General features: G+C 41.9%; 2 protein-coding genes across 2 annotated transcripts; both read right to left on the bottom strand.

The window, feature by feature from the left end:
* Window positions 1-2,207: 2,207 nt before the first annotated feature.
* On the bottom strand, window positions 2,208-3,212 carry LOC128453838 (cystatin-C-like). Its single transcript, XM_053436932.1, has 4 exons — window positions 3,209-3,212; window positions 2,633-2,805; window positions 2,433-2,540; window positions 2,208-2,285 (listed from the first exon to the last, which is right to left on the bottom strand). Exons 1-4 carry the CDS (start codon window positions 3,210-3,212, stop codon window positions 2,208-2,210), a joined length of 363 nt encoding a protein of 120 aa, XP_053292907.1.
* Window positions 3,213-7,287: 4,075 nt separating this feature from the next.
* LOC128453040 (exportin-5) lies at window positions 7,288-19,591 on the bottom strand. Its single transcript, XM_053435657.1, has 33 exons — window positions 19,358-19,591; window positions 18,700-18,821; window positions 18,540-18,612; window positions 18,180-18,317; window positions 17,776-17,958; window positions 17,618-17,644; window positions 17,339-17,524; window positions 16,803-16,879; window positions 16,668-16,712; window positions 16,478-16,568; window positions 16,217-16,300; window positions 15,976-16,101; window positions 15,532-15,622; window positions 15,312-15,440; window positions 15,007-15,122; window positions 14,755-14,910; window positions 14,017-14,058; window positions 13,838-13,927; window positions 13,514-13,713; window positions 13,319-13,421; window positions 12,767-12,948; window positions 12,505-12,605; window positions 12,310-12,406; window positions 12,072-12,207; window positions 11,789-11,887; window positions 11,375-11,421; window positions 11,137-11,243; window positions 10,536-10,595; window positions 10,343-10,434; window positions 10,154-10,261; window positions 9,450-9,587; window positions 8,948-9,112; window positions 7,288-8,695 (listed from the first exon to the last, which is right to left on the bottom strand). Exons 1-33 carry the CDS (start codon window positions 19,457-19,459, stop codon window positions 8,549-8,551), a joined length of 3,660 nt encoding a protein of 1,219 aa, XP_053291632.1. The 5' UTR covers window positions 19,460-19,591; the 3' UTR covers window positions 7,288-8,548.
* Between the last annotated feature and the right edge of the window lie 263 nt (window positions 19,592-19,854).

Genomic DNA, 19,854 nt, shown 5'->3' with positions numbered 1-19,854 from the left:
CAGGGGTCAAATGGTAATGACCCCTATGGTTACGCAACCGTACCATATCAACCTGCTCTGAGAAGCATCCAAGCATCATTTATCGTAATCAGAGAGGTGCACCTTGCTGGAGGTGAAGCTGCCTCTGCATAATGAGACGGCTGTAAGTCTATGTGATGGTGTATTATGGACAATAGACAAGATTCAGAAAACTAGAGTTCAATAATAAGATATTTAACATTTATAATTGTGAATTTCAGAGAAATCGTAAAGTACATTGCTGTGTTCGTATTTTGAATCATTTAGAAGCAATTTTGGTTGCAGCTCAACTATTCCATCAGAAGCAACTTTTAAATACTTGTCCTACATTATTGAAAAAGAGGCCAGTGAGCATGAAGAACACAAGCTCTAAAGTGCAATAATTGTTGGAGTTCTACATCTTAACTCATGGTTTATATCGAAAAGCCAAACAATAGGTGTGAAGCAGCAGAGAAGTTATTAAGAAGGAACAGTGTAATAGTCACTGGCAACATGTTTCCCATATAGTGCATTGCTAGTGTACTGAATACCTGTGATGAGTCAGCACTAACTAAAAAAAAAAAAAAAAATGGTATGACAGGATAAATAAGTGACCTGATGTAGTGCAACTGTCGAGACTATTGGATTTGTCCAGTAAAGAACGTAGTTAATGCATATCCCGAAAGGAAGAGGGGTTTATCTTTAAGAAAGGATGACACCGTCTTGGAGTAGAGAAACTGGGTTGGACGAGAAGGGGGGGAAGACAGATGAAGGGGTGGAGGGACCGATCAGAGGGGTGCCAGACACAAAGAGGCCAGGCCATGGCCGGTGGCACGCGATGGGCAGATTAACCAGCGTTTCCTCCCCTAACTGAAGCATTAGGACACCTGACTGAGTCCCGCCAATGGCAGCCAGCCAAGGATTTGTTGGAGGGGGGGCAGACAAGCTGGGGTTTCGCCTTTCAACACTCAGGCTCTTCAACAACACAAAGACGGGTGGGGTGGTGTTCGTGGGTGGGTGGGGGGAAATAAAAAAATAGGGGTTGATGGTGGGTTGGTGGCTTGGAGTGGAGAGGGGGGCTCCAAGCCTTACCCCTCACCATCTGCTGCCCAGGCTAAGTGAGGACAGGGGTAGGGCCAGAGTGCAGGGTGGAGTATTTGAAGCGCGTGCACAAAAAAAAAATTAAAAGACACGTGTATCTGCGCGCACGCACCTGTTAGTGTGTCAGTGGGTGGGTGGGTGAGTAGCATGGCAGATGGACCGGGCAAACTCCTGGCATCGCAGTCAGTCATCCCACATTAAGGAGCATCCCCCTTCCCCCACATTCCTAACCTAATCCACAGTGCCAGCCAATTCTTTATGTTTTGCCTAGGTTTGATTAAGACATCCATGATTAAGGACATTATGGGCTGGGTGAGAGGGTGTGTGTGTGTGTGTGTGTACATGCGTGGCGCTTATCCACTCTGTTTACTGTAATCAAAGCCACTTTTGGCCATGCACACGCCACTTCAGGAATATCCCTCATAGTGATATTGGAAGACAATTTTGTCAGGCACTAATCCAGGTTTCCTCTCTCCCTCTCTCTCAAAAGGGAGGTACGTCAGAATGTGGCCAAGTTAGGGAAGCACCCATACGCCCTCACCCTTTCCCCAAACACATAAACACATCCCCTGTACAATATTTTACACCCCCCCCCCCCCCCCCTTTATTGGCACATCAGTGAGCTGTTTATTTCTCCCGGTTAGAAAGGGGGTCAGAGCCGCAGACCGTTTGGTCTTGCTGAGCAGTAATCTGAAAATGCCTGTAATCCTCCATACAAGAGCCCTTCTGGAGGCCGCCGTGGCAGAGTTGAGGTGTGTAGCCTCGTCTCCGTTTAGCGGCCATGTGTCTGACCGAGCTTGACACGCAACCGGAGCCTTACAGCTGCCAGGACACACACTGAGAGATGAGGCACAGTAAAGCTGCCCTGGTCACTCACTGGAATAATTATGCCATTTTTCGCCCTAAACAAAGCCGAGTGCGTGCAGGTCACTGAACTTATTCAACTCAGTGTTAGAGCAAGTGGCAGAGATGGGAGCCAATGGAAATCACCGGTTTTGTGAACATGTCATTATAAATTCAGGGTGTAAGGAGAGGCATGGCGCCTGAAATTTGAGATGAACAACAATATCGGACACAGCTCAATAACAACCGTTTGCTTGGCAACAACATCAGGCATCATGCAGGCAACACTTCTTAGTGAGTTCATGGGAATTTTTGCACAGGATTTCAGTGACGACAAACTTGCACTGAAGTCTTTGCAATATAAAAGGGAAAAATCCTTTAATTACTCCACATGATAAAAAAAAAGCACTGGGACAGAGAATATGCACAACTGTGGGAGGAGGCTCGTGTGAGCTCCTTGAGTCGGGCACCTGCTGAAATGTTGAACTTGCCTTGAAGGAGGACAGATCACGTGGTTCTCCGAGGGTCGGACGGTGGCTTTTCGTGCACGTCGTGCTTCCCAGCTGCACTTCCAGGATGTAGTCTAGACCCGCGACCAGCTGCGGGGCACGAGCAAGACGTGTTACACGCTTTTATTTATAAAGGGTTTTAAATATATGATTAGCTTGATGCTAACGGGGAGAGGTCTTACGTGGATATTGGCCGATGTGACGTTCAAGACTTCGAACTGTTGCTCTGCGTTGACTGTGTTGAATTCGAACACAGCGAACTGCGCCGCCGCCAAAACCTGGCTCCCGTTCACCGGCAGCGCGTGAGGCTGAGCGGGGAGGACGCGACCGGAAGAAGCGAAAACAAGACGAACATCTCAAAGCTCAGCGAGTTGTTTCTTCGAGTGAAGGAGAAGAAGGAGGCGGAGGAGAGTCCCGGTTGTTTCTCTCCGAGTGACCGGCTCCACGTCCAACGCGCGGTTGAAACACACCGAGTACACGCGCACCTGTTTCCCACGAGCTGATTCAAATGTCAGGGAGCCTCCACCTGAAACAACCGCGTTCCCCAGCAGGAGTCAGGCTGCTGCTGGGGAACGAGCTCGTATGTCTCTCCATCAACTTAAAACATATAGACAATTTAAAGTGTGACACTTAACATTGTTGTTGTTCTTTTAAGAAGCATGAAGCAGCGGTTCAGTCAACCACCACGGTGACCTCACAAAAGATACAAACAATAATCATCAACCAGGATAAAAGCTCAAGCAACGAGGTGTTCCCACCCATTTTTTAATCATTAATTATTTATAAAGACTTACTGATAATACATCAAACTATTCAAATGCAGTTTTGCCAACTTTTGTTTTCCAATACAGAAAAAGTGAGTTTATTGTTATTGTTCACAGACACAAAAGTCCTTACTAAACTTAAAATAAAATACACAAATAAAATCTGTTATATTAAGATATAACAACAACATTTTGAATAAATTCACAGCCATCCACTCTTTACAAATTCAAATAATCACCAGTGTAGCTGATTGTTTTTGGATGTCACATAATTAACCTCAAAGGAGGTCACGTGTGTATGAGGATATTTGAATTCCTCTATCTGTATGGCTAGAGTGTGTATTTTCAAACGAATACTCCACCGTTACATGACAGGGAATGAAAATATCAGCTGTGGGAATAATTTCCGGGGAAGTGAATATCCCTTGAAATACGTAAATCAAATAGCACTGTTGTAAATCTGCCTTGAGCAGGAGAGATATACACTTGTGTAGCTGGCTACCTTAAGGCCTGCTGCAACTTTACAAGCTGATCAGGCAATATCACTGTGGCAGTGTCATGCTGAGTGTTTCTCTGCAGCAGGCCCGAAGGCGTGTGAAGGCAGAGAGTAAAATGAATAAAGCAAAGTACAGAGATCACGGAGGAATATCTACTTCATTCTGTAAAACAGCCGTTTAAGAAACAATTCCTTTCTGAATAAGACAAACAGCAACATAAAGCCACGTGTCCAGAGTGACATCTGAGGCCGGACGTGACTGACTCTCTGTGCAACTTGACTGAGTTCGGCAAAGATTCAAGGGGAAACAACAAATCCATTCATATGGTATCAAATTATACAATCGGTTATTTGCTTTTATATTAGTACTTTGTTTTGAACCATTTGTAGATATTTTATATTAAAGACTAAAGATCGGTGCAAAACTTCCACTGAAATGTTGAAAACAAATGTTAAAGTCTTTTCCTTTTTGTTTCTTTCTTTCTGCCTTAAGGAGCAACGCACTGTTAAATGTGTTATAGACCACAAACAGGAGGAACTATATTTTTCTTTACCGATTAACCTGTCGATTAATCTTTCAATTATCGAATGAAACGTCTTGTCTACTCGATGTGCTGCAAATATGAAGAAATCCTGCAGGAGGACCAGTTTGGATTTTCAGAACAACTGCACCAGACATAAAGATGTGATTCCATTCTAAAATGTAGACTTGGAAATGGCCCCGAACAACCTAGCAGAGCTTGGGTAGTTTTGTAAAGATCATTATTTACTTTAGTAGCAGAGTAGCAATACTAAAAATACTCAGTTACAGAAAAAAGTATATTCATAATTTTACTAAGGAAACCCAAATTTACTCAAGGTAATTAAAGCAAAAATACTCATATGCAGAACTCGATCAATATTATTGGTGTAAGCAGCATTACCTTGTAGTAGCTTGATTAGGTCAAGCTAATCTAACAAATGAGTAGCTTAATCAATAAAACCACACCATAGTGTACAAATTGGTCCGTATAATTTGTGAAATAGGTCACATACTCTTTAGTGGAGTGAGACATTGTTTCCTCTAACATATAATGGAGTATGAGTTTATAAAAATTATATAAATAATATAAAACAGAAAAATACCTGAATAGTGCAAGAGAAATACATAATTAATTTTGGTAAATGCTCGTACAAGTGCACAATGAACTGCATTACTGCACTGTACTATAATGTACTTTACTATATTACACTGTACTATAATGTACTGTACTATATGAGACTGCACTGCAATGTACTGTACCAGACTGTGATTCACTATACTGCAATGTACTGTAGTTTATTGTACTGCAATGTAGCATACTGTACTACACTGTAATTTGCGATACTGCATTGTACTGTACTGTACCATATTGTACTACGCACGTGTCTCTGTTGTGCGCAGTCTCTCTCTCTCTCTCTCTCTGTCTCGCTCCGCTGTGTTTTCAAACGGACATAGAAACTTGTAGAAGGTTTGAACTTCCTGTTCACTGTCATCATTAAAACTAATAATACTGGTTTCATATTTTCTCATTAACAAACTCATAACGTGGCGCCTGCAGGTCCACAGAGGCCATGACACTGTTGTTCTTCTTTAAGCGTCTTCCCCGCTGATCCCTGTGCTGCCAGCGGCTAAAAGCAAAGAGTGCTCTACCGCCTCCTGCCGGCTTGGAGTCTGAAGTGACTTTCAACGAGCTGCTCAAGACAAACTGCTTTTTTTTTAAAGGGCCGAATTCACCTGATGTTAAAATTAAATTTCAAGTACAAGTACCTCAAAGTACAAATGTGGAATATGGCCGAAAAGAATTGTATTAAATTAAATGTGTCCCACACTGTGATTATTTTAAGGCGTCAGAAGTCAAGGTTGGAAACTACTGGGTTATTCTCTAACAATTTTTTAACATGTTTTTAAAGCATGTTTGATCATCCAGTATCTAAAATCAGAAAATGTTAAAGTAACTTTTAAGTAGAGCTGTCAAATATATGTAGTTAAGTAGAAGATACAATGGTTTTCTCTGAAATGTGAATCAAAAAAAGCATAGAATGACGCAGACACACACACACAAAAGACAAAAAAATGTCAATAGGGCCTCACTGTCTGTCAGTTCCCGTCAGTGCTCGGGCCCTAATGATGAAATCCTATCTCGATATCCTCCAGTAAAGTTTCACTGTAGAGACCAGTAAACTAAGGGGACACATATGAATCATTGTTAAAATGTGTATCACTTATACCTGAAAAACCTCACATATACAATATAACAAGTTACTACAATGTGGGGATATTACAACTTATAAATGTAATATATGCTATAATAAAGATCTAATTTAGTGACGTGTTAATCTATTTTAGTGTATATCTTTATTGGGGAAAAGATTTGAGAGACCAAATAAGAGAGAAAACTTGCAACTTCTTTTAACCACCATATTCATTGGGCTACTACCACTATATCCCTCCTCTCTCATCAGCTGGAATTGTAATAACCTCAATACCCGCTCCCAGAGCTGGCTTTCATTATATCTGCCTCGTGTTAACACTAAATTGGGGAAGACATCTTTCTTTTATAAGGCACCCTACATTTGGAATTAGGTCCAAAAATCTTTAAAGTTGTGCTCATTTATTTCATTAAGGGAATTCTCGAATCTTATCTCATCTACAACTGACTTCTCCTGCATGGATTGTAACAGTTAGTTGACTTAACCATAGTATTTTATTGAATCGTCAAAATTGATTGTTTGACCTTTTCCCTTGTATTACTGTATATATATATATGCATATTTATTTCATTCTTATTTATTTATTTTTTCTTACCCGCGGCACCATTGTAAATGAGGGTCTTATTCCTCAATGTGTTTTCCGAGGCTTAAATAAATAATCAATATTATGATTTAAACAAACAAATATTATATAAAAAGATCAAATGTAGTATTGCATATTTAGTGTGGAAATTCGTTCATTGCACACGTTTATTCTTCGGAAACACTGAATTAAATGAATGACACACAGATGCAGATCTTTCTGTATCTTTACGCTCATTTTTATTAAAATGTTTAGTACATTTTAATAAACTTAACCATGACTTCAATGTAATGTCAGTGTGAAGATTGACTGCCATATTTTCAAAATTTTATTTACAGGAGCAATTTTCCATATGGTGTGGTATTTTTTCTTTTCAGCATTTTACCTAAATTTATATTTACAACTTTTGATTCTTTAAAAAAAGGCTAAAGATAAAGGGTTTAATGTTATCCTTTGTTTCTCTTTATTCTAAATTTAAAATCAAAAGATGGATTTTAGACAAATTGAAATAATTTTATTTAAAAAAGTAAATATAAACCACACACCTTAAAAAGCCTATTTTCATCCTTATATATTTTACAATGCAGAATGAATTTACATTGTTCATTTTAGTGTTGAAGCATTTAAAAAAAATGACCACATGGGAGAATGACCATAAAGAAATCAATTCACTGAATAATGATCTTGTTTCTTGGTGAGATGTGAATGTGTTTAGAGCAAACAAGCAAAAATACATCTATATGCACCTAAAGGGGGACTCACTCCAAGCCAAAATAACTCCCATTTATTTTGACACAAAACATATTTTAAACAACTCTCTAGCACGACGGCTCCATAAGAGCAAAAACACAGGCTAAAAAAGAATTCCTTGAATGGAATGTAGTGCTGGGTCAATTGTTTTCTTGGTGGATAATACCAGTAGGAACGCAGGGAACAGAATTCACGAGAAACAGCAAATGAACAGCAAGAGAACAACAGAGATACTTGGACTAAGCTACTCGTTAGTGGATGAATCAATCCTTGAAAAGGTTTTGTGTCTCTGACACAATTAACAAGTCTAATGTGAGTGTTTTGGCAGAAATGTGAGTGTAATATTGATAGTATGATATGTCCTCTGCATTAAAGGAGCAGTTCAAACAGTACTAGGGTCGTGTTAGTTGTGCTCATGAAGATCAAACAAAATCAATGCATTGTTCAAACACTCTGCAATATCTGTAACCCAGAAAACGGTTGTTCATAATTAAAAGAATAATAATCATTCATGAAAACACAATCCAGCTGCTTTCTTATTTTTTTTTATATATCTTCACCCCATCTTAGGTAGCGTCACATCTGAGGTACCAATCGCCTTCAGAATCAGAAACAGCACTCAAGCTTGTCCAGTCAAAGGATGTTTACCATAAATAAACAAATGTGAACAAGGGTTTGTCCCATATTTTTTTCTTTTGGACTCTTGACGGCAGCAGCATGGTCACAATTCATATCTGCCAACACTAACCTCGGAAATGAAGGTTTCTATAACGTGCTTAGTGTGTGTGGTGCTGGGCAACGGGCAAATATAGCTCGTTAAAAAGAAAAGGTAAAAAACTAAAATGACAGAATCCAGAGTCGACCCGTTTCAAAGTAAGTTTGTGGCTCAGCAGAGAGTCTGCTGAGGAGCCAATATTGGATATGTTTAGTTCATCCTTTAACAGAATGTACAACAGAAACATATCTTTTTGTAATCCAAAATAGTTCCTACGACCTTCGGTAAGGTTTGTTAAAGGGAATGGAGCAGAAGTGAGCAATTTTAAAGGGATTCTCTGTGTGAGTCTTGCCTGAACAAACAACCAATGGAAATATATTGTGTTGTGGCACAATGAGGGCAAAAATAAAAGAGGAGCGGTTGACAAACAGGAGTGTTGACAGATATGTTCGGTTGCCCTACGCTGCCCCAGCTGGATGATTTGAAGGCAAACCCCTGGTTTGTACACACAACTCCATCTTCAGTCAGCATGTAGTCCATTTAAACCTTCACGTGTTCCTACAGGGAGATATTCTCCGGGGAGAAGAGAGCTGCCAGGCCTAATGCCTCACTGTTCAGTACATCCTTGTCGGGCTTTGGCTTTTTAAAGAGCGATGGAAGATTCCTGATGTGAACCTCCTTCCTGAACTGCTGGCACAGAGCTTTCTGTTGGCAGGGGAGAGAGAGGGGAGGTTAAACAGAGCCATCCGAGATCCACCAGCAAGAATTTCATTAGACTCATTAGACTGTACAGCTCCTGTTGAGCTGCTGCATGTAAGATTTACAACACCGCCAGAATCACTGTGCTGAGTAATGACTTGCACTCTTATGGCCTGTCTCTCTGGTCACTTCTTATGGCTGTCTCCAGTGTGATATCACGGAGAAGCACTGTCCTCTAGTGGCTAAAGGTGACATTACCCCAACAGTTCCTGCGATGAGCTTCTTGAACTGGTCTTTCCTCTTTTTCTCTCCAACCTTTTGGGCGTTGGGATCCACGAGCCTGTGATCATACTGGTCCAGAGACTCCAAATTGACGTTTGGGATCTGGGTCATAACGGTTCTCAGCTCTGTGTAGCGAGGCCGCTGAAGAGAAAGGGGCAGACCAACAGTTTCTCAGAAATGAACAGAAAGTGAACACATTATACCCACATATGGAAGAACTGCTTAACCCCAGGACTATGAAGTACAATTTGAAGACATTATCATGGGCATTTGTTTAAAATGTTATGACAGTTAATAAACAAAACCATGGTAAACAAAACTCAAGGCAAATTGATTGACATACTCATTGGATGATTGTTAATTGCACTCCTAGGTGACCTGGAGTATCACAGAGTCAGAGTGTAACTCTTAGAAGTAAATTAGACCAAACAAAAAGTAGAGATGGAAAGAAGAAAATAAATTACTGCCATAGCCTCACCAGGTTTTCATAGATGAGCAATGCCAGCTGAGAGAGGGTCGAGTTGCAGACTTCATGCTGGCCATGAATCTGAAGGCCTCTAAGAACACTGGTATAAAACCATGTCACCGCCTCAGGTAGAAGATTACCCCCTACGACCTAAAGACACAGTGAACAAGAGAGAAACGTTTAAGATTAATTTAGAATTTAAGATTAATTTTAGAATTTAAGATTAATTTAAGAGAAACCTTCCAAATCACATTTACATAAAAAAAAAAAAATTAAAGATGAAAAAACAAAAACATGTCTATGATTGTGTCAATGGCGAAGCGAGAGGGTCTAACCCTAGAAGCTCTTGACCCAACTCTTTACTGAGCGCGGGCGAGGAAGAAAGCAAGAAGCATCCTGGAAGATGGCGCCTATCATCTCTTCAGCCACTTTGAGCCTCCAATCTCAAAGAGGCGCTATAGAGTCCCTCTGTGAACTAAAATCTGTTTTTTTAAAGCCCTTCTTTCCAAGTGCCATACATATTTTTTAAGTATTATCGAATCCACAGATACTAGTTTTAAAATACTTTAATGAAACAAATGTTTAAACGGGCCAATGGAGGCTCCTCTATCATAATGAACATAGACATACAAAATAACACAATATTGTGAATGATCTAATCATGGGTTTTGAGGCTAATAAAAATTATGTTTAAAAAAGGGAAGAGTGTTATCTACCTGTCGCAGAAGTGTCCAGCAGACCATGGAAGCAGTGCGGTGGCAGTTGGTGGTGTCCTTCCATGACAGTGAGGTGAAGGCCAGGGTCAACAGGGACATGTAGATGTTCTGGGGCAAAGAAAAGGAGTAGTTTATATACAGTATTCAATGTGGGACTGTAAATGTTATGAGACAGCACTGTAGGCTGACCTCGTGCTTCAAAAGGCATTTCCCCAGCTCTGTCAGCTCCTCTGTGGGCTGGGGACACCCCATCTGCACCGACTCCGTCATCATGTCTTCCTCTAGGTACGAACAATTCAAACAAAACGATGAGATGGTCCTTAGAGTAAAAAACAGATAAAATCCATCCATTGATTCGAACATCATTCCATTTCACTCTCACCTTCTACTTCCTCCTTATTTGCTGCTGATTCAGGCACTTTTCTGGCAATGCAGCTCACGGCTAGGGGAGAAGGAGAATGTATTATGGCCCCATAAATACTCAACTCAGTAAAAGCTGATCAGGCAGTTGTGTACGAGTCCTGGAATTCCAACACTTCATATTTTTTAGTACCACAGAGAACACACCATCAAAAACCATACTCTGCTCCACGTTGTGATTCATTTCAGAGAAATCTGACAATGAAGTGAATTTAAATCCAGTTTACGATACAAAATCATTTTAACATTTAAATGAGTTGTTGATTTTAGAGTAAACATTGTGTCAACAACTCCCCCTATATGCTTTCAGCATAAACTGCAAGGTGTGAGTTATAGCCTTATTTATGTTTGCACTTTCCTCAACTGAAACCAGTTTTAGTTTGTGTAGCTGGCAGAAAATAAAGTACAATAGCAGTATGAAGGAATAAGCCCTGAGTCTTACATTGAGTATAGCAAGGAAATGCATATTGCTGTAATATAACACTGTATAAGTTCTTTTTGCACAACAATGACCACATGTGTATGGAAATGTATCTTTGCTACAGGAGATGATGAAAACTTACAGAGAAGATCCAGCAGCTCTCTGGTGAGCAGCCGCACCAGCTGTTCCTCCAACATCTCCTGGGTCACCTGGGTGTCCTGACACACCACCTCCTCCTCCTCCTCCCCACTAAACACACAAACAGGTCATCAGTCCACATATCCATTTTATAACTAGCACATGGTGTGCCAAATAATTAATTCACAAAATGTTCACCACAGGCTCCAGAGTTGCAAAACAAACACTCTCCCATTACTTACCTTACAGAAGTCCTCTGGTTGATGACCTGCCACTTACTGTTGAGTCTCTGCAGTATGAAGCAGAAATTAGGCTGAGCATTATCCAAAACAAAATGCTGTGGTTACACAAATGCAGTGAATCTAAGGCTACAGCCACACTAACACTTTTCAAACTGCATTTTAAAGCTACAAAAATATATTCTTTTAGCTCTGTATCAGTAAGAATCGCTGTGTGTACCAGAAAGCATCCCAGGAGATTTCCCAACTAAAAACAGGGCTTGCAGCGTTTCCAACCTTTTGGTTTTAGTCACTTGGATACTCCAGAGTAGTGTGGACAGCAGACGTAAACATAGCAACAGTAATGCATTAATGCAAAAGTAAAAGGTTTAGTGTGGTTGTAGCCCCATAGTGTGTAGAGTGTGGCGAGATCCTGACCTGCTGCATGTAGGCAAACAGAGGGCCCAGCAGGGGGCAGAGTAGGCTGTTGTAGTACTCCTGAGGACATGATAGCGTCAATTGCCTCACAAACACCCGTGCACTTGTTAAGGAAATTGAAAGGTGACATGGAGCAATAACTCAGATTTGTTTATGTAGAGTAATATCAGCTGGAATGAGTCTATAGAAAGATCTTGTACATAGATATACATCAACAAACTACTGGCTTAAGCGTGGTGATAAAAAAGGTAAATGAAATGGAGCAAAAGCAAATAAGGATATGAATCATGGGGCGAAGTCTGTGGTCGGGCACGTGGTCGAGGGAAACGAAAGCAGAGCCGGCTATTTCTTCAGCCAACCTATCAATGGTGTAGAACTCCTGTTGCAGGGACAGACCTACATTTCCCAGGATATGGAAGCTGCAGAGGCAGAAGAGGAAATATAATTAAATCTGCCCTGGCATGTGTGGTATAAATAATACTAAAATAAGTACTACTAAAAACTATAACAACAAATCTCACCAGTTGTCGTAGACTGTGGATAAAAATCCCTGCATGCGCTCCAGATTGCTTCTGTACACCGGAGAGTCGTAAATATCCAGCGCAGGCTGAGAGAGACCTGGAGAGAGAAAACACAAATTGAGAAGGTTTATCAACAGATGGTTTTCAGATGATGGCTTAATGTAGGCGGAAACATGTACAGAAGGCTCCTCCTACCCAGGACCACATTTTTCTCTTTATCCATCACATCGTGGACCCGAGAGAAGGTCTCACTCAGACGAGCCATGTTCTCTGGCATGAACAGACTGTTGTGAGTCCTGTAATGTGGAGGAATAAGAGACAATGTTAAACACATTGGTAATTGTTTTGCACCAACAACCCAGAGACAAGTCAAAATATAAAATCAAAGTCATTACACTGCAACATACCATACGCATAATGTGTGTAAATGATATGATGTGGTTATATAATGGGATACCTGATAAGAGCCAACAGGTTGGGCAGCAGGAGCTGAAACTGTGCAGTGCAGGGGTTTCTGTAGATGGGGGCCCCAGCGGGGGAGGAACCCACGACGAAGCCACCAGCCTTGGCTTCCTCCAGGTCTGCAGGCCAACGCGCCCGTTTCACCACCCCCAACATGGCATACAAACAGAAGCTCAGCTAGAGGAGGAACAAAAAGGCACGGTCAACATACACCAACACATATGCACCGTATTAGCATGCAGACAGTTAGCGTTAAGCTCAAAACACTGCTGCATCTAAACTTAAAGCCGTCCCTCATTGGCTCTGAATTAAAATACGTGAGCTTTTGGGCGTTGAAAAAATTTGTGACTGACATATTCTGTATAACAAGTTATTCTGTAGGACTTTACAGGACTGATATTTGGTCAGACAGTCAAAAAACTGTTATGTGCATGTTAAATACATTTCAAATTGTAAAAACTCTGTTTACGTTGTGTCCTATTTATTTTAAACCGCAGTGTTTTGTACTTAAGGGTGATTTTCTCAGCCTTTACACTAATACACTTACTCGCCCCCTATTAAGACCCGATGTGTCTGTATCTGCACTTTGCTCAGCCACCGTCTGATCAGCTCCAATAAATGTCAGGAACACGGCAGGGTTACACAGCACACTGAAACAGAAAGGATAACATTCAGCTATTTGTCATGACATTAAAATAATTTGCGTACAATTTGAGCAAAATTAGAGAGAAATCATACGCACTGTTTCATCTCATCTGACGTCCATTCTGCAACCACTGACGCCATCAGCTCGTCGAGAAAAGCCTTCTGCTTCGCAAAGTCTTTGAACTGGTTGCTGATCAGCACCATCGATTCCATCAGTGACGATTTCTCCAGGTGAGTCAGCGCGGAGACGCTGGAGAACAGCTTCTTCACGTGGTTGTAAAACATGTCAAAACAAGGCTGGAGAGGGGGGGGGGGGGGGGGGGAGAATCATCATTGAGGAGTCACAAAGATATAAATTCCTAATCATTCACTAGCACTGCAAACTTCAGGTGCATATTTTGTGGGATACAACGTTATTTACCAGGATGAACTGTGGGTAGTCCCGGCAAATTTTGATGATAGAAGAACAGGCGTGCCTCCTCACATTCTTCACAGACCTGGTCCGAGGTGTCTGAGGATGTCAGTTGGTGAATATTTATATTTTGTGGGTCTTGGACATGAAGAATGATGACGATTTTTTTCTTTGTTAGGATGACTCACCTTAGTGTCCTGACCGACCTCAAAGGTGATGGCTTTAAACAGCTGTGGGGACGAGAGAAGAGAGGGAAATTAAATGTCTTCCAACAGCTAACACACACTAACATCTGGCTTTGGTTTGTAATGTGAATGGATAAACTCCTGCGTCAGATCGGCTGCAGCTCCGATCGGCAGTGAAGGAAACTTGAAACACCAGTGAACTTGTCGACGTTGCACCTTTTCCAGAATGACATCATGATGGGCATTAAACTTCACTGCATTGGTTCGTAAACAGCCATAAGGGTTTGTGTACTAATTATTTTTTACATCTTGGGAGCAAGGTGCAACAGTGATTTTATTCTTCGTTCCGTGCATGATGCAACCCGGGCAAGAAAGCAAAAATACTGCAGTCGCTGGAGTTGTTTGAAAGAGGGACTGAAGTAAAAGATATTAAAGTCTAACCACTGTAACATTGTCACTGGTCTCCATGGTGCTTTCTTCTGTTGTGTTTCCTGTCAGCATATTTGGGCTTTTGAACATGACTCACCAGGGGGGGAAAAACTAAGGAAAACTCCTCTACTGGGAAATGAGTCAGAGGCCTTTTTAGCAGATTTACCCACTTAAAAAAAAAAAAAAAAGTGTATACCTGCTAATGTCAGGGTTAAAGAGGAATTATAACCAGTGAACTATTTAATATGACAACACATGCATAGTAGATACACATATGTATGAAATACAGTGACCAATTATGACTCAACTGACCTTGTAGAGGACCTGTGGCAGGAAGTGTGGTCTGTGCAGGACAAACGGGAAGAGGGCCGAGACGTTGGTGAGTACACAGGACAAAATGAGCGGGTCTTTGGTTTCATAGTCCAGCACGGCCTGTAGCAGCTTCATACTCTGATCTATTGGCAGCTTCTACAAAGAGAGACGGCAGAAAGAGGGGTCAGAATAATCCACATTATCTTCTTACATCGCATTTCTTTTTCCAATGCTGGCAGTTGCCGTTGTTACCTCCTCTTCCAGACTTTTGAAGATCTGTGTGACCATGCACTCCATGAAGATAGTCATCGCATCCCACTGAACCACAGATGGAGACAGGAGGGAGCACAGGCCCTCTGCGGACTTAGCTGGTGAGGTGTTAAGATGAGAAGAAAACTTAATTCGCTGCAGACACAATTCATTAACTGTCTATACTGCAAAGTTAAGTTGTCTAATGAAAAAAAAAAGGTAAATTAACCACATCTTCCATATACAGCTAAGATACATAATCACAGTTTTATCACTTCTAGGATTCTTTGATCAGAACACACACTTACATGTGGTATCCCCAATATCAATAGGGCTGGCAATCTGATACTGTAACCATTCCGCTGCTATCTGAAAGGCCTCCAGGGGAACAACACGAGATGCGCACCTTACCACCTCTCCCTGCTGCGCTCGAAAAGCTGTGAAGCACAAAATCACGGCATTAAAAACATTGCGAGACAAAAATCCTAAATGTATTGATCGGAGCAAGAGTACCACAACAATACTTACAATTAAAGAAAGAGTTGAAGTCCTCGTCACTGTCAAAGTCCACACGGGAGTACTCACAACTTGGACTATTGTCTCTCGATGGAAACCCAGCCTGGATGGAGAAAACGAGGATGGACAAAAACTTTATTAACAACCTGTGGGGCTCTTCTTACTGAAAAAACGTTTTTTGGCTGCTTGTATTCGCAACAGTGTTCTTTCTGGCACTAGACAGAGCTCGGGACCATAGGTGAGGGTTGGAACGTAGATTGACTGGTATATCAAACGCTTTGTCTCGCAGCTCAGCTCCATCCTCACCACAACAGCCATGAAATAACGCCTCCTTCCCGGCTGACCCACCTGTCCATCGGTTTAAAATCAGAACAACAATGCCCTGCATGCTGAGGCAAAACATAGGCACAACATTCCTCCCTTGAACAGTCTGTGTAAAAAGGACTTCTGTCTCACCTTAACAAGGTTGGTCATAGATGCTTTGAGGTATCTGACGGCCATCTCCTTAACAACCGCATCCTTTGATATCGTCTCATGTCTGAACAAAGCTCCCCAAGTAGCCAGAGTGGACGATTTCAAAAACTGCACAGAAGAGGAGGAGGGGTTCATAAGTGAAGAGATCAAACACAGCTGATAAATATTCCATTTACTCAAATACAGTCTGTAACAATGGGGTTTAGATCAGTTGTCATCTCACCTGACTGGAATGTGTAGTGAAGGACAAAAGAGCTTCCATGTACTTGCTGAGATTTGTAGGGATTTCCACCTCTGCCTCTGAACCCTGTGGAGACAACAGGGCATTTGCCAATGATCAATCATAAACAGGTCCAAAAAACAAGTGAAGTAAAAAGGATGCTTCTGGGATTCTACATAACGTGTGTGTGTGTGTAAAAAAAAGCTGAGATGAACAGACGGCATGAACAGGAATTACTGTGTAAACAAATTAGGATAAACTCACCACTAATGGGCAGAGCTGGCCTCCGAGAGCGCACAGCACCTGACACAGCCTCTTCAGAAAGATGTAGCGCCGCTCCACCACCTCCACTGCTCTACAAGTACACATATACACACAGGACTATAAGTCACAGCTAGACGTTTAATAACTTGATTTGCATCTGTGCTCCACCATAAGTAAACACATTACTTACTGGGATTCTGGGGATATCTTGCATATGGCCAGTCCATCTGCAGACCTGTCGCCAGACAATCACAAAGCATTAAGTAAGAGTGAAAATGAAAATGGTAGGTTTAAATGGATGACGGAGAGAAGCAGCTGTACTCACTGAGCTGCAGAGAGGATGTAGTGTATGGCCACATCATCAAAGAGCAGCATGAATGGCTTCCTATCCTCCAGCTTGCCCTGTGGCAGAATTACACATTTGGTTATATATTGTTCTATTATTATCCAATAAGCCATGACTACAAGAATGTGTATCTAGGAGTTTGTTATCCCAGAGGTTTCGTCATTATTCGATGTTTCTACTTCATTCGTGACTTGACAAAGTTTGTAAGAGTTGAGTAAGCAAAAATTGCCAAGTTGGCATATTTGTCCAAGAACCCAGAGAAAAAGAGTCCACACTTCTCGGTTCAGGAGTTATGGGTCTATAGTCGAGCGTTTTAAAGAGCCACATGGCAGCACTGCAGCTCCGGTTCTGCACCATTTCTTTCAATGACTCACAGACTTACTGTATAAAGAATGTCATTAAAGTCTGGGACAATGTTTCAAAGAAAGCATCTAGTGACTAAAATAGAAAGAAAAACTTGATCTCTTCACAGTTATAAGTTAATCATTATATCTTCACTTTTGCCTGTGACTCACCTTCCGGCTGATTGCGATGAGCAGACACTCTGCTGCCTCGAGCTGCAGCTCCGGCTCACTCAGCAGCAAACACAACATCTCCAGTAGATGGCAGTTTCCAGAGGTGATGTAGACCAGCGACACCCAGTCGATGTAGCCTGCAAGTGTGTTCAGCGTAGCCACAGCGACTCGACAGTGAGCTCTGGCCTGTGCGTGGAAAGTTACGGGAACTAATTAATAATCAATTTTATAAGAGGATCATTATAAAAAGCAAATAAGTAGATGATGCTGTTCACTTACTTTCAGTTCATGTCCAGGTATTCCTTTCTGGATTAAAACAAAAACAAAACACAAATAGGTCACACAAAAATACTGTTAAAGTTTACATGTATAAATAAAATGGTCATAATGAATCAGCAACTAATTTCTTCAAAATAAAAGGTGGACACCGCACTGACCAGTCTACGATAGTCCTCCACGTTGAGTTGCAAAATGGCCATCATAAAACTGAAGATGTTTTCCATGTTTTGGGTGAGCGTCTGCTGGATGTCTCTGCGTCGCTGTGCAGGCAACGCTTGGAAGGTGATCACGTCCTCTGCCAGCCTCAGCAGGATCAACATCACCAGCTCGGTCTGGGCCTCCTGTGGAAGGTGCAGATGAATTTTAGATTTAAATTAAAGTTCAGCTTCAGTCCACAAGAGCAGAATTCAAGCGCTTGGTCTTTTGTTGACAGTTTGCTCCAAGTAATAAGAAAAGTAGACGTTACAAAGATGACCTGATGAAGGCTGTTACTTTAATGCATTGATTTACTGTATAATCATATTAAAAATTACATGCAAAGTGCACCATATAGGTAACCTACCCCTTGGCTAGTGAGAGCCTCCATCTCTTTCAGCATGTCTGGCCAGTGTTGAGGCCATTCTCTCTTGATCATTTCCACTGTGATTCGGGACAGGACATCTTTGATATGGCTCTCCTCCTCCAGGATAGAATGAGTACCCTGATGAGACACAAAACATGCATCAGAGAGAACTTTCTGCAACCGTGACATTTTATTTGAGCCCCGAGACAAATTATCACCCGAAGGAGAGAGGAGGCAGGAGCGCTACTGGTGTCCCTCAAACCACATGTCAAAAAAGAATGGCATGACTCCAATGGGTTCATGCCTTCATCAGGGTGTATCACAGTGTTACTTATGGCATCCTATAACTATTGTACTTACATTTGATAAGAGTTGCATGGCACACTCCTTCAGCTGGACTTTCTCTTGTTGCGGCATGTTGTTCCATCGGAACCTGCAGGAGAAGCAGAGTTTCAGATGTTCACCTTTTGGCATGTGATTACGTATTGTACTATAAATGGAATTGTTGCGTCACACTCACTTGATGACATGCTCCAGAATTTGCAAACCAAAGTGTCTCACTACAGCTGGGTGGGCTTTGTCGGCTAGTTGTAAGCCGCATGGGACACAGAAGGAGTTGGTCTCTTTAAACTCCTCGTAAAACTGCAAGTAGAAACAAAGACTGTTACAGACGACATGTTTTAAATGCTACTTAAATCAACCGAAATCTCTTGTGCGTGTTATACGTCAGCATCTGGAGGCTACAGCAGCATCTGTCTCAGCCACGTTCAATATAACACGTGAATTAAATAAAGCTAACCTGCTATATAGCCCTTCAAGCTAGGCGCGACGTTGCCCTTAGCAACGCAATGTTACCTGGCCATGTACAATTAGCTCCGTCAGTAGAACGCTCACCGACAGTCAGTGCTAGAGCCTGTCAGCGTGTCTGTGAATGAATGAATGGAGGTGGATCGACAGTGGTGAGGTGATGACTGTGGAGTTACCCTCCACCTCTCACAGCACCTGGCCATCATCTCTGCTAATGCAGCTACCGTTAGTGAACACAATTGGCCCGTGAGAGTGATGGCGTTGCCACACGAAAAACACTTTTTATTGCACAACTCGCACTACAACAGCTGCCACATGAATGACGAGCTAGGCTAGCTGGGAGCGATGCTAACAGCCCACAACGATGCTACCTTCAGGGCCTCCAGTCGGTATATCTGACTCGTTTCCGCGTCCATCATCACGTTCACAGCTTTGACGAGCTGCTCGCACACGGCAGCCACCGGGTCGGCCATGACTTCAGGTCGAGTCTGACACTCTGCGGAGGAGAAAGCGAACAGCTCCCTTATGCAAAATCGCCAGCAAGTGCAGCGAGCCGCGTTCACCAACGTGTGATCAATGTGCTACCGCTTGTCGAGGGTTTGAGACTGTCCGCTCGCCGTCGATGGGGAACTCTGGGAGATGAAGTTGAAGCGCGACTTTTTTTTTTGAAGATCGTCTATAGGCAGCCAGAGGAATCACTCCAGAAAGCCTATGCAACATTCTTCTCATGTGAATTTACATAAATTACTAATTACATTTATTATAAAACCCTCTTTTTTTAATCAATCTCTATTTCATTTGAATTATGTTGTATCTTTCAAAACCTTGTGACAATGATTTAACATTGTCAGTCAACTACCTTTCCTTA

This window comes from Pleuronectes platessa, chromosome 12 (assembly GCF_947347685.1).
Source record: "Pleuronectes platessa chromosome 12, fPlePla1.1, whole genome shotgun sequence".
NCBI classification, from domain to species: domain Eukaryota; kingdom Metazoa; phylum Chordata; class Actinopteri; order Pleuronectiformes; family Pleuronectidae; genus Pleuronectes; species Pleuronectes platessa.
Note: the sequence above shows the minus strand (reverse complement) of the source record. Positions and strands in the feature narration are given on the sequence as shown.